The sequence below is a fragment of the Hyposmocoma kahamanoa genome, unplaced genomic scaffold (assembly GCF_003589595.1).
Source record: "Hyposmocoma kahamanoa isolate Upper Pololo Valley unplaced genomic scaffold, ASM358959v1 262, whole genome shotgun sequence".
Classification (NCBI taxonomy): Eukaryota; Metazoa; Arthropoda; class Insecta; order Lepidoptera; family Cosmopterigidae; genus Hyposmocoma; species Hyposmocoma kahamanoa.
The window spans coordinates 2620377-2633103 of record NW_020653765.1 but is presented as its reverse complement, the minus strand read 5'-3'; the positions used below and the strand labels follow the sequence as shown (position 1 = coordinate 2633103).

General features: G+C 34.9%; 1 protein-coding gene across 2 annotated transcripts in view; it reads left to right on the top strand.

Annotated features, from left to right (window-relative positions):
- Positions 1 to 6318: 6318 nt before the first annotated feature.
- Positions 6319 to 12727, top strand: part of LOC113228889 (histone acetyltransferase KAT2A) — a 25088-nt gene continuing 18679 nt past the window's right edge. For both annotated transcript variants that reach the window (XM_026462319.1, XM_026462318.1), the window contains exons 1-6: positions 6319 to 6500; positions 7797 to 7972; positions 8691 to 8820; positions 9188 to 9333; positions 10634 to 10858; positions 10962 to 11011. In XM_026462319.1, coding sequence (XP_026318104.1) covers positions 6428 to 6500; positions 7797 to 7972; positions 8691 to 8820; positions 9188 to 9333; positions 10634 to 10858; positions 10962 to 11011 — 800 coding nt within the window. In that variant the 5' untranslated portion in view covers positions 6319 to 6427. The remainder of the gene's footprint in view (positions 6501 to 7796; positions 7973 to 8690; positions 8821 to 9187; positions 9334 to 10633; positions 10859 to 10961; positions 11012 to 12727) is intronic.

Here is a 12727-nt window from a genome sequence, read left to right as displayed (position 1 = left end):
ACCTATTTTATCTCTTATTAAACCCGAAGTTTATAAATAAAAATTACGTAGTGTGTAGTAAATAATCACGTTTATTTACTTATAATAAAAATTAGGATTCAAAGAGTGATTCAAGCAATAAGTACGAGATTTTAAGACCTAATTAATTGTATAATTATTGCATACAATACTTTTTCTGCGAGTAAATTAAAATAATGAAATACAATCAATATTAAAAAATTCTATGGCAATCCAGTTCTAACGTGCTGTTTTTTTTAATTTGTGTATGTAGTATTGGTCTGTAACCACTTTTCTTATTATGAAGTCCTGGTACTTTTGTTTACACTTCTTTAGAAATCCGTGCACAGAAGTGAGATACAATTTATCTGTAATACTTAGAACAAACATATACATAAAAATCTCGCCTGTCACCCATTCAGGGGTAGGCAGAGACTGTGGACCTCCACTTGATACGTTCATAAATAGTATTTGTAAGTTTTAATGACGAATTACTTACGTCACAAAGCACACAAATATTAAATAAATATACAACCTCTTTAGTTCTATGTTTAAAACTTGAAACAAAAGTAAATTAAAAAAAAAATGGAAAAGTAAAAAGCACTAGTGCGAGAAACCCAACTTTTGGCACGATTTGTAGTACGAAAAATACCACGTTTTGAGCAACTGTATTAAAAATAAATATCTTGTGGATGTGATAAAATCACGCCATAAGGCTCGCGACTCCCCAGGCTATGAGGCACCAGTCGTTTTAGTCCTATAAGTCTTTTAAGCTTGCTAGGGTTAAAAGGCTTCGACTCAAATTAGTCTTCAGTTTTAGTCTTATGACTCAAGACTTGAGGGTTAAAAGACTAGACTAGTCGTGAGGCGTTGAAAATTAGTCGAGGTTTTTTAAAAGGCCTTAAAAGACTGAGTCTCTTTCATCACTACTCACATTACTGCTTGGCGGCAGAAATAGGTACTTAATTATTATTAGGTACCTATTTCTGCCGCCAGCAGTGCCGATAGCAGTATTTCCCTGGAGGAACTCTTTCACAAGGAGCTCTACTGCTACTAAAGCCTAATCAGTGAACTTGTTTGTAATAATGGCTGTTATAATGCGCACAGCTATATAGTCAAATAGATCTGACATAAACCAAAAAGGGAAAACAATATACATATTTCCTCTGATAGGATATTAGTACTTCCTCAGGTGGAGTTAGAAAGATTTATGTGGTTCTCCTTTCTCCTAAGACCCAACAAACTACAACGGGAAAAGCGCTAAATGCACAATGTAAATTATAATGTACTATTAATGATCGGAGGAGATTAATGTCTACATCATTACAAATAAAATAAAAAATCTTTTGTTTTCAGACACCATCATAGTTTGTTAGTAAGCAACCTTGTACCTACTACATTAGTAACAACTGAGTGTTTGGTGAATATATGGTGTATTGTATGAATATATGGTTGTTGTGTATGGCTAATGTACACTTCATAAAGTGTACATTAAAATTTTCAAAATACATAATATACAATTCACTATATAAAATTCACAAAATAAGTTGACAAGTCCCATGTGTCTGTAATTTACCAGCACTCTTACCCAAAAGCTAAAACACGGTAATGCTGACATTACTGCTTGGCGGCTGAAATAGGTAAGGTGGCAGTAATTTGAATTGCCTCTCCCGTTCGGAAACTGCGTCTTTTCCGAGTCGAGACGCATAATTGCGATTCACAACTGGCCGATCGGAATCTTTTGACATTTCCAATCGGAACAATAGTTGATTTAACTCACAAATTAGAAAGATATAGTAGGAATTAGGTTCATCTTCTCGCTCAGAAACTCATCTGATTTTGAGACTACCCGATCGGATCGATAACGTTTTGAATCAAAATCAGGACGTTGGACAAACTCTTTCACAACGAGCTCTAGGTACTGCTACTAAAAACTTAAGAATTATTTGAAGTGGGTGGTATGCAATGATATTACACTTAAAAAAGAGTAAAAGATCATTTTTACGCGCATGCGTACACGCACACGAACTCTCAACCAGGGTTGTTGCGAATATCAGAATCCACATCCGCGGATAAACTGCATAAATTAAAATACCCGCATCCGCGACCACATTCATTGATGTTGATATTCATTGTGGATGTTCGAGTCGTAACATGACCTAAAAGGTATCCTGGAATAATTTACAAACCTTCCAGAAACAGACTGTAAACCGAAAAAACCTCAGTTGCTGTTTTTAACATATAACTTTGGAAAATTCCACAACGATTAAGCTAGACAGATTGATTGTTTTCATGAAGAGTGATTCTTTTGTTTTAGATGTCACAAAATCATTTAAATAATACTTTATTAATTTTTCTTCATTGTGATCGTGATTCAGTAAGAATGTACCTACATTTTTGCATTTTTTTAAATACATAAAATCAGCATCCATCTGCTGATGTGTAAAAAACTACATCGGCAACAAACCTACTCTCAACTCGTCAATCTCGGCACATTTGTTTACTGTAAGCTGCATAGCGTATTTATATTTATTTATAAAAACTTATTTTTAAAGGGTGGGAGCCTGGAGATCTGTATTAGTTTAATCTAGTCTCTCGCTTAAGGTAGTTCTTATTGTTCTACAACAGGGGTTCCCAAACCTATTTTGCCTACTGCCCACTTTGAGAATAAATTATTTTTTAGCGCCCCCATTTTTTCACCTACTTAAAAACCACTATAACTTCAAATTAACCAGTTGCAGTACGCAACAGCGCTCAAGTCTCAAGTTAACTCTTATGGGCTAATGAGAAAGATTATTGAAACGCAACTTTACAGTACAGTCAATTCGGGTAACTTTGGATCGTGGTGTAACTTTGAACGTAGTTGCGTAAAAGATTTAAAAATTTATTTTATGTATGGCAATCTTTTATTTTTAGTATTGAAACTGTGTAAATCGGAACAAAATTGTTAAACGAAAGTTATGAAAGAAAAAAGTAATGTTAAATTGTATTTTTTTAAACTTTCGCGGTTTTTTCTTGGCGAAAGTAGTTTGGTGTGATTTGTTGCTCAGTTTTAGAATCGGAATTAAATATATAAATCTGAATATTGACTGGTAAGTTTTGGTTTCCGCACTTAAGTAGAGGTTTATATATCGCTTTTTTAAAGAATAATTTAATTTGGTTTTGTATTTACGCGTAAAACGAATTAGATTTTGACGACGTTACCAAAACGAGAAATTTGGGTAACTTTGAATGTGTTTGACTGTGTTTTTAGAGAAGAGGGTAGTCTGTTTCCAGGGAGAGTTCTAAAAGTTACTCCTTTGGAAATTACTGTCTCAGTGCTCCAAAAATGCTTTTTAGGAGGTTGGTCTTGGCCCTCTAACGTTGAGACATGTCAAGTTAATAAAGCCGATATTGTGAATATTATAAAAGAGCAACAGCTGTCTAGAAAAGGCGGCCGTATTTATATTGATGACGACATTTTATTCAAGGAGTGGGGTAAATAGATTTTTGTTATGTATTTACTTTGCCTAAAATAATTGTTATAGGTGATTCATTTTGATCTCGTTTGATAGCTAAATAAGCGTAGAATTTATTATTAAACAGAAAATTTTCATTTTCGCATTAATTAAAAAATCTAAAAAAAAAACAAGTTTTTCATTTCAACTAAATTAGTTCGTCTCGTTTTATTATGGCAATACCAAGTCAAATGTCGTTTTTGAACGCACTGTCAGGAATATTTGGACAGATTCACATCTAAAAAATATGAATATGTCGTATAATCTTACACAAACTGTAAAATATCTACAAAATATACGGTTTCCATATCGAAGGCTAATCTTATTCAAAGTTACCCAAAATTCAAGGCAACTTTGAATGTGACTTTTGGAGCAAATCTAGAACAGTTTTGTTGAATAATTACTAAATTCCTTCAATAAGAACGAAAAAAGGGCTTAAAAGAACACTATTCAGTTAATAAAGTAATTGTTAAGAAACATAATTAAATTTGAAATTACTAGAAAAACGCAAAAATGTTCAAAGTTACCCGAATTGACTGTATTCAGACAGAGTATCTTTTATTCAAAATAAAACAAACATAATTGATTCTAATATAAAAACTAATGTGAAGGATGAATCTGATGCTGTTTAATAAGTTTGTTGATATCGGGTTCCAATTTACTCAAGAACAGCCGCAAGTCACCACATTCGGTAAAATGCAAACGATTTCTTTTATTAGTAAGCAGCGTTGTCACAGCACTAAAACCACGTTCACACAAATATGACGATGGAAATGCTATCAAGAATCATTGAACGATTGACCACAATCCAGGGTACAATTGCGGGATCGGTTTTTGTAGCTAAAATTCTTGGTAGCCGTTTTTGAACTTGGTTTTTATTTCATCGTTCGTTGTCAATTCTATAAGAACTTCTTCCAGCTGAGGTGATATTGCATTTGAAAACGGATCCAACATCCAGTCTGGTATTTCTAAGTTCAAAGTGTCCTGGTATCGTTCGGAGAAGTCAATGTGGAGGTTTTCCAAATGTTGGCAGTAGGCAAACAAGTCGTCGTTACTGCAGGATACTGACAAATTCGGAAAATTGTAAAAGTCACGTCTGCCCATATTCTTTTTGTATAGAAGCAGTTTGGCTGCGAAAGCAGCAACGATATTTTTTATTTTAATTAAATTTAGTTCATCGCCTTGCAGTTTTAGATTCATGTTGTTGAACAATTTATACAGGTCTGTCATGTAAGCTATATAATTCTTTGATGTAATGAGCTTGTTACGTAATTCTGTATCTTTAGTTTCCATGAACTCTATCACAGAGTCAAACAGGTTCTAAAATCGAATCAGATAATTGCCTCTTGATAGCCAACGAACTTCAGTATAAAACAACAAATGGTTGAAATCTTTGTCATTAGTAACACAAAGCTGATGAAATTATCTATCATTCAAAGAGCTGTTACGGATTTTATTGACTGCTTTGGTGACATATTATTGCAGTGATTGAAATAGTCGTTCACTTAAATTTCTAGCAACCAAATGTTGTCTATGAATAACGCAATGTACAGCAAGGACATCTGGAATTTTATTTTATAAGTACGCTATGAAGCCTTTATGGCACCCTGTCATAGCCGGAGCGCCATCCGTAGCAACTGATATAATATTTTTCAAGGGAATCTCTTTCTCATCACAAAACTTTTCCAATGTATTGAATATGGTTTCGCCTTTTGTATCGGTCTCTAAATTTCTAGCAAACAAGAGTTCTTCATATATTTTCTCATCTTTAATAAACCTCACGTAAGACAGCAACAATGCTTCATTAGTTGGTAAAGTGGACTCATCGAGCTGAATTGAGAATTGACTAGTCCTCAGATAATTGCACAATGATTCTTCAATGTTTTCAGCCATTTCATCAATTCGTCTTTGCACAGAATTATTACTCAAAGGAATTTTTCGGAAAATATCTGCGGCCTGTTTATGAAGCACAGTAGTTATTACTTCCTTTATTGCTGGCAAAATTAACTCTTCTCCGATGTTGTGTGGTTTGCCTTTTTGAGCAATTAACAATGAGGTATTGTACGAAGCTCGAAGTCCGTCGTCATCTTGCTTAGCAGCCGCCTAAAAGAGTTTTGCTACACTGGCTGAGTAATATGCTCCTTCTCTAGGTCTTGAAAATATGCTACATTCTTGTCTTTCTTATCTGGATGCATTTTATTCAAATGATCTTGCATTCTTGAAGGCTTCATTGCTTTATTCGAAAATGTTTTTATACATAGAAGGCACAAAGGCGCGATGGGTTTGTGGGATTTTCAATGAATCCGAATTTAATATATTCCGCACAGTATTGTCGTCTCTTCTTTTTTAGTGTAGTTCATATATCTGTATATGAACTACACGGAGATTAATATCGAACCGAGTCAGTTTGAGCAATCTCTTAATTAATATTAGTTGATGTTCATAAGTTGTAGTCGAGAGTCGAGAGCTCAGTAGACACCGTCTAAGAGTCTTCCTAGATGAAATTACAAATCTCCCCGTAAGCCTCTACGGGGAGATTTGGACGTAGCCGATTTCTTTCTGGGTCTCTTACCGCCCCCATTTAGGCCTGTAGAAGTGAATAAATGTATTATTATTATTGGTGATCTAATTTCAATAAATGAGTGTATATAGTCTAAGGTGTGTGGTATGTACCCAACCATTCTTTTTCTTTTTTGAAAATTACCGCCAAAAATTTTACAATCGTTTAGAAATTGTTGCGTAGTCGTGGCGCTATGAGCGATTGACGTCACGCAATCTGACATTTCAAAACGCTAATGGTGGCCGTTTGGTCCGTGTTTGTTTTTCTTGATAAAAAAAGTGCAAAATGTCCCTATAGTTGATAAAATAAATTGTGTAAGCAGTGAATTGCCGGCACAAAGTTTTAATTATTTTTAGCGCATTTATTTGCTCAAATGACTGATGATATTGGAGATATAGCCATGACGAGCACGGAGGCAGATTCTTCCCAAACACAAGGACATGAAGGTAAATAAACAATAATTTATCTTTGAAACTAATCACAGATCTTCTACGGTCCACGCTGAGTAAAAGAAGAGTGCAAAGAACTTGTGTATTATAGAAACTTGATTGATCTTTGTAAAGGGCAAAATTTTGTAGGGGTGATCGCGCGCGGGAATTCAGAATATTACAAATTTAACTATACGTATCGTTATATTCGTCTCCACAAACGACTGCACTCGTCAATAGAGGATATTCATGTTGTAAAAGCTAATTAAATATTTATTCATACTGTTCAACTACTACTACATTCTCGAAGCATTATATAGATATTCGTGAAATTCAAATTCAGTTATTCAATTTGAATAGGGTATGGTACATTATAAATATTGATCGTAATATTTAATTAGAACTTAACCCTATTCAGCCTTAAACACAAGTGTGTATAATGATAATAAACAATTAAACATTGCACTACCAAATTAAATTAATTGAAACAGGACATTGTCCCCGTATTTTTCAAACTCGTATTTTAAAGCACAAAGTTACTGAAATGCAAAAAATGGATTGTATATATAAATTTTGCAGGCTGATTTCACATAACATTTCTTTCATATTCACACACTGGCTTGTACCTATTTTAAAGTAATGCATCCAAATTAACACCCTTGATAAGAAATTTCAATTAAATAGAAAGTTCTATCATCTCCTAAATAATCACTCTTTATAATATACGACTTTGAGAAAGTAAGGCCAATGCCTTAATGCCTAAATGCCATAATGGTAAAAGTCATAATTTAATTAGATTAGATAAATAAATCTAAATTATTGTATGCTTTATATTTCATAAAATCGTCAGCTGAGTAGAACAAAATTAAGTGATCTAAAAACCACTTATGCAATTCTTTTTTTAAAACTGATTGGAAGAATTGACGAAGCTTAAAGCACACCATTATTGGAATAAGGGCGCGCTATTGGTTGTCTCAATCAGATCTAATTTAGACATTATATAGAGATAGCCAACAGCACATGCTTATTTCAATTTTACCACGCTCATAGTAGCCACGCTATGGGGGCAGGTATATAATTTAAAAAAATTCCACACATAGCATAACAACGATTTTGGAAGCATTTTGTCTTGATGGTACAATCTTGGTGGAAACGAATCTATATAGTCTGCACTTATTATTATGGTACATTTTTTCAAATGTTATATTGACTACTAGGCAAAAGTCTTTCCCATGCTACTTCACTGGTCTCATGAGAATCAATCTTACTCAAATTTATTCAACTAACATGACAAACATTGCATTTATTTTTTAGCATCCTCAAGTGCCAACGCAGAAGATGCAGCATCCAGCAGTGCCAACACTCCAGCAGGAGAGGGCCAAGCATCCAGACAGTCTAACCTGCAGAGGATACAGCAACGCAAGCAGCAAGTTTACAACTGGCCTCATAATAAGAAGCTGCTTAAGTTGGCAATATACTCTGCTTGTCAGGTAAGGATAAATTGTATAATCTTTTTTTAAAACCCTTTTTTAATAAGGCCTGTAACATTGGGTGTCAATGTCGGCCTTGTGATGTCTATAAATTATTCTTCTTTATTGCTGTCTTCTCGGAGGCAAGACCTCGCATATGAGTACAGAGTTTTAGCCCTCTTCTCCAAACATGTCACCCGACTCAACATTTAACTCCCCAACCTACCAAATATCCTATAACTTAAATTGGTCACATATAATGCAACATTATCTTCAAGTTTGTTACAAAATTGACATAACGAAAATTCCACTCTTTTTATTATAAAAGAGAGAACTTATTTACAGGAAGGTTGCCAGCATAAACTGTAAAAGCTAAGACCAATGTATTTCTAGAAAGTGTGCTGTCCCTGAGGACACAGGTCTAAACCAGGGAAGTAAATTTGCATTCAAAGATATCAAGTTTTTAAATTTTCAAAATTGTTACACAATGAAGATAAAAGTATTTTTTTCCAATCTGAATTTGCATTTATTTATTTTTTCAAAGAAACCTGTGTTTCGGCCTTGTACAGCTCCCACTTGTGACTCGTTGGTGTATTAAATATACATGATATAGATCTGAAAAAAAGTTTATTTTCTAATGTGATTAGCGGTTATTTACAATAATCTGCACAAGGAAATTACATATTACATTTGTGTATTAATTATACAAATATTGCTTCATTTACTTTTATTTTTGTAGACTCCTGAATGCACATGCAATGGATGGAAAACTCCAGTGCCCCAACAGGCAAGCAAGGGTAATGCACGTGCTGACAACCAGCCTTTGGCTAGTTTCAGCGACCCTTGCCGCAACTGCAATCACATATTAGGTATTGACTAGAGGATTAATTAACTAATCTTTCCTCTAATTTTATTTATTACTCTATTACAAATATTTCTTCAGTTAGGCAAGTAACAGTAGCCACGTAGTAGGTGAAAGACAGCCTGCTGGCATCATTAACAAAAATTAATTAATAATAAAAAAATTGTGATTTCAATGGCAACATTGAGCAAGAACGTGACTTTTCTGACATAAAATAATAGGCTTTGCCCTACTCCTAAGTCCCATCTAACACTATATCAAATTTTACCAAATTTGGTTGAACTGTTTAGATATGAAAACGTAACACACAGAGTTACTTTCGCATTTATAATATTACTTAGGATGAAGTTCACATTGAAACATTTGTATTTTAGAAAAGCACGTGAGCCAGCTCCAAGGACTTTCAGTTAGCGAAGTGAACCGTCTGCTCGGTGCGGTGGTCGATGTCGAGAATATTTTCATGTCAATGCACCGGGAAGACGACCATGACACGAAGCGAGTTTATTATTATCTTTTTAAAGTAAGTAGTTACAATGTATTATCAGTATACGAGTAGTAGTAACTGTATAAACTGGTCCTGTTGAACTTAGTTTTGCTATTGCCAGGTATGGCACAGTGTGTTAGCTTACACTAGAAATGTGTAACCTCCACTGTAATTACTAGCGTTGCAACGAATACTATTTTCGGCCTTTGGCTGAATTGCGCATTACCGAATATTCGACAACGTGCGTGACATGAACTATTCGTTCTTGGAGCGTATGTTTTTTTTATAATATCAAATGACAGGACGAACGTGCCGTGCGCCTGATGATAAGCTACACGCCTATCTATAACTTGATAAGTCTCACGTGCCTGTAATTTCACCAGCACCCTTCAAAACCCTTCAAAACCGGAACACAGTAATGCTGCATTACTGCTTGGCGGCAGAAATAGGTAAGGTGGCGGTAATTCCCTGAACGAACTCTTTTACAAGGAGCTTTACTGCTACTAATGTTCCGCGTCAACAGAAGTTACATGATAATTTACTGTTTCCTGTTTTCATCCGTCCTTTTTTAGGTTTTCTGTATTCGACTGAATAGTGATCCAATGTTTGGTATTCGGCTGAATAGCACAAAACAGGCCGAATACCAAATAGTAACCGAATGATCATTGCAACTCTAGGTAATTACTTTTTGTCAGGTGGGACAGTCCATATGTTGCTTTCACCAGATGGGACAGTTTGTATGACAGTTTGTCTGTTTAAATGATATAAAAAAAGATATTTTTTAATACAGTTGCTCAAAACGTGGTATTTTTCGTACTACAAAACGCACTAGTGCTTTTTACTTTCCATTTTTTTTTTCATTTACTGTTGTTTCAAGTCTTAAACATAGAACTAAAGAGGTTGTATATTTATTTAATATTTATGTGCTTTGTGACGTAAGTCATTCGTCATTCAAACTTATATTTACTTACAAACATCTTATTTGTTTAAATTGCGTAGGTGTTTTGTAAAACAACGGGTTACATTAAAAAATACCAAAATATTTAATATAAAGACGACTGATTGAGTATTAACAATGACTGGAGGTGAGTATTACCGCTGACCGCTAAGACCGCTGCGCGTCGCGCCACTAAAATATACTGTTTTATTTTACTTTCAATGTAGTTTTTTCGCAAATATATTAAAAAACGTCATCTGATACACGTGCGGATTTGTCATTTTCACTTGTCTCGAGTCTTGATCCTCGCCTCTGGTTCGGGCCAAGAAGCCTCGAGACTCATGGATAATGACTAACTTTCCGCACTTGTATCAGAAATAAGTATATTGTTTTTTGCAGCTTCTCCGCAAATGCATTCTTACCCGCACACAACCGCGCATCGAAGGCCCCCTGGGCCAGCCGCCATTCGAGCGGCCTTCAATTGCGAAAGCCATCACCAACTTCGTCCTATACAAATTCAACACACTACCTCAGCGAGAGTGGCAGACTATGTACGACTTGGCTAAGATGTTCTTGCACTGCTTCAACCATTGGAACTTCGAAGCGCCGAATGTTAGGAAATTGGTGAGTGACATTTGATGTTAGGGTTCTTTCTAAATTAGTGCAAAATATTCCTAACTTCACATTCACTTAAATTAGAAATTTATTAGAACTTTGTATTTTTCAGCAAGTGTCCAATCCTGAAGATATATCAGCTTATCAAATCAACTACACAAGGTAATTAAATTATCCCGATTGACATTAAACATCGAGTATATAACCAGAAATAAATCCATCCCTGGCAACTCATCAGGCAAATGGGCCTTATATCACTTTTAAATATCAACTCTCGTTTGCACTGAAATCACAAATTAGAAAGCTGAAATAGTACAGCGCCAACAACTGACATGTGTGTACGTCTCCGTATATTCAAAAAATATTCTGTATTTATTGTAATAAAGATAATATCTCTAACTATTGGGGGCTGTTCCATTCGGTGGTGTGGGAAAAACAGCAAAACATCTATTTACAAAACAAACGGAACCACATTTCATCGGTAATTAAATATGTAATTTTTCAATTTTCGGCCATTATAGAAAAGCCCAAGTTAAACTGGTCGTTTTGAAGTGAAACAGTTGACGACACCCGCCAATTGTTTCGAATTTGGTCTGGCCAATCGGAGCGCAGTTGTCACTGTAATGGTTTGGCAGAATAGTTTTCAAACAAATTAAATTATATTTCGTCTCAATTTTTGGTTACATACTCTATGCATGTATACGAATTTATAAAAGTAATAATATCGCATATTGTTCATCACAACGCATAAGTTAGTTAATAAAAAGTACATTACACATAGACTTTAGTATTGGACAGGTGGTGTGAGATTAGAAGGTCTGTGGCACAGCAAAATGGCGGATTGTTCAACAGCATTACTGATATAGTAGTACAGCCTGCTATATTCAAAAAGAAGTGATTGCAGTCCTAAATAGTTATTATATTGTACCCAGTACAATATCCTTGTACAACTACCATACAAAGTACACCTTCCAGGATGCCTATTGTATTCAATTATTGATGGCTTGTCTATTGTATTCAATTATTAATGAAAGATTTTTTTAAATTATCATTTCACATAACAGCAAATTGTCTAATGTGGTAGGTACTTTAGTCTCCCACATCTACCACATAAAAAAAGTTACTTTTTTAGTCACTCCGTGCACCTACCACAGATACCGATTTGATATGGTCGGCGCGCCGCCGCCACGGGCAAATGCAATCGGCGCGCTGTTCAGTCAGTTCAGTTCGATCAGGCAATAGTGTAAATAGCGAAGCCAGAAATTTACATTTTTAAGAAAAAGCTTGTGGATTCTATATTCGAAGATGTTTTGTCAATTTTTGGCGTCGCCGTTTTCACTACGCATCTACGCATTTCGATCAGTATTGACTGATCGAACTGATAAAAATTTGATTACTGTAGAAAGTACGTTATTTTATTTTACTTTTGAAAACGTATTTGTATAACGAATTTTTCTAAGTGTTTGTTGTCGTATCTTTGTATTTGGTTTTTCAACGGCTTTTTAGCCATAGCGCCATCTATGAGAAATCTATGAAAGTGTTTCGTTACCTAGTTAGACACCTTTACAGCTACCAGCCCCGGCTAGAGATGTCGCTATTCACTGTATGTAAATATGTTATTGAAATCATATTAATAATTAAATATCAATTCAATAAAATATTTAAATATTTGTATAAAGGTTTTTGTAAAAATATACACCGTTATACAAATTCGTCATGGTCGCGCTCGCGCCGCCGAATTGCCTCCGCCGCCGACACTTTTACGTCGGCGCGTCACCGCCGGTTGGTCTATTATCGCTGCTCATATGTATTACCGATTCAGCTAAACGGTAGGCCTGTAGTGTAATAGTTTTTACAAAGAAATGACGCACGATTTCC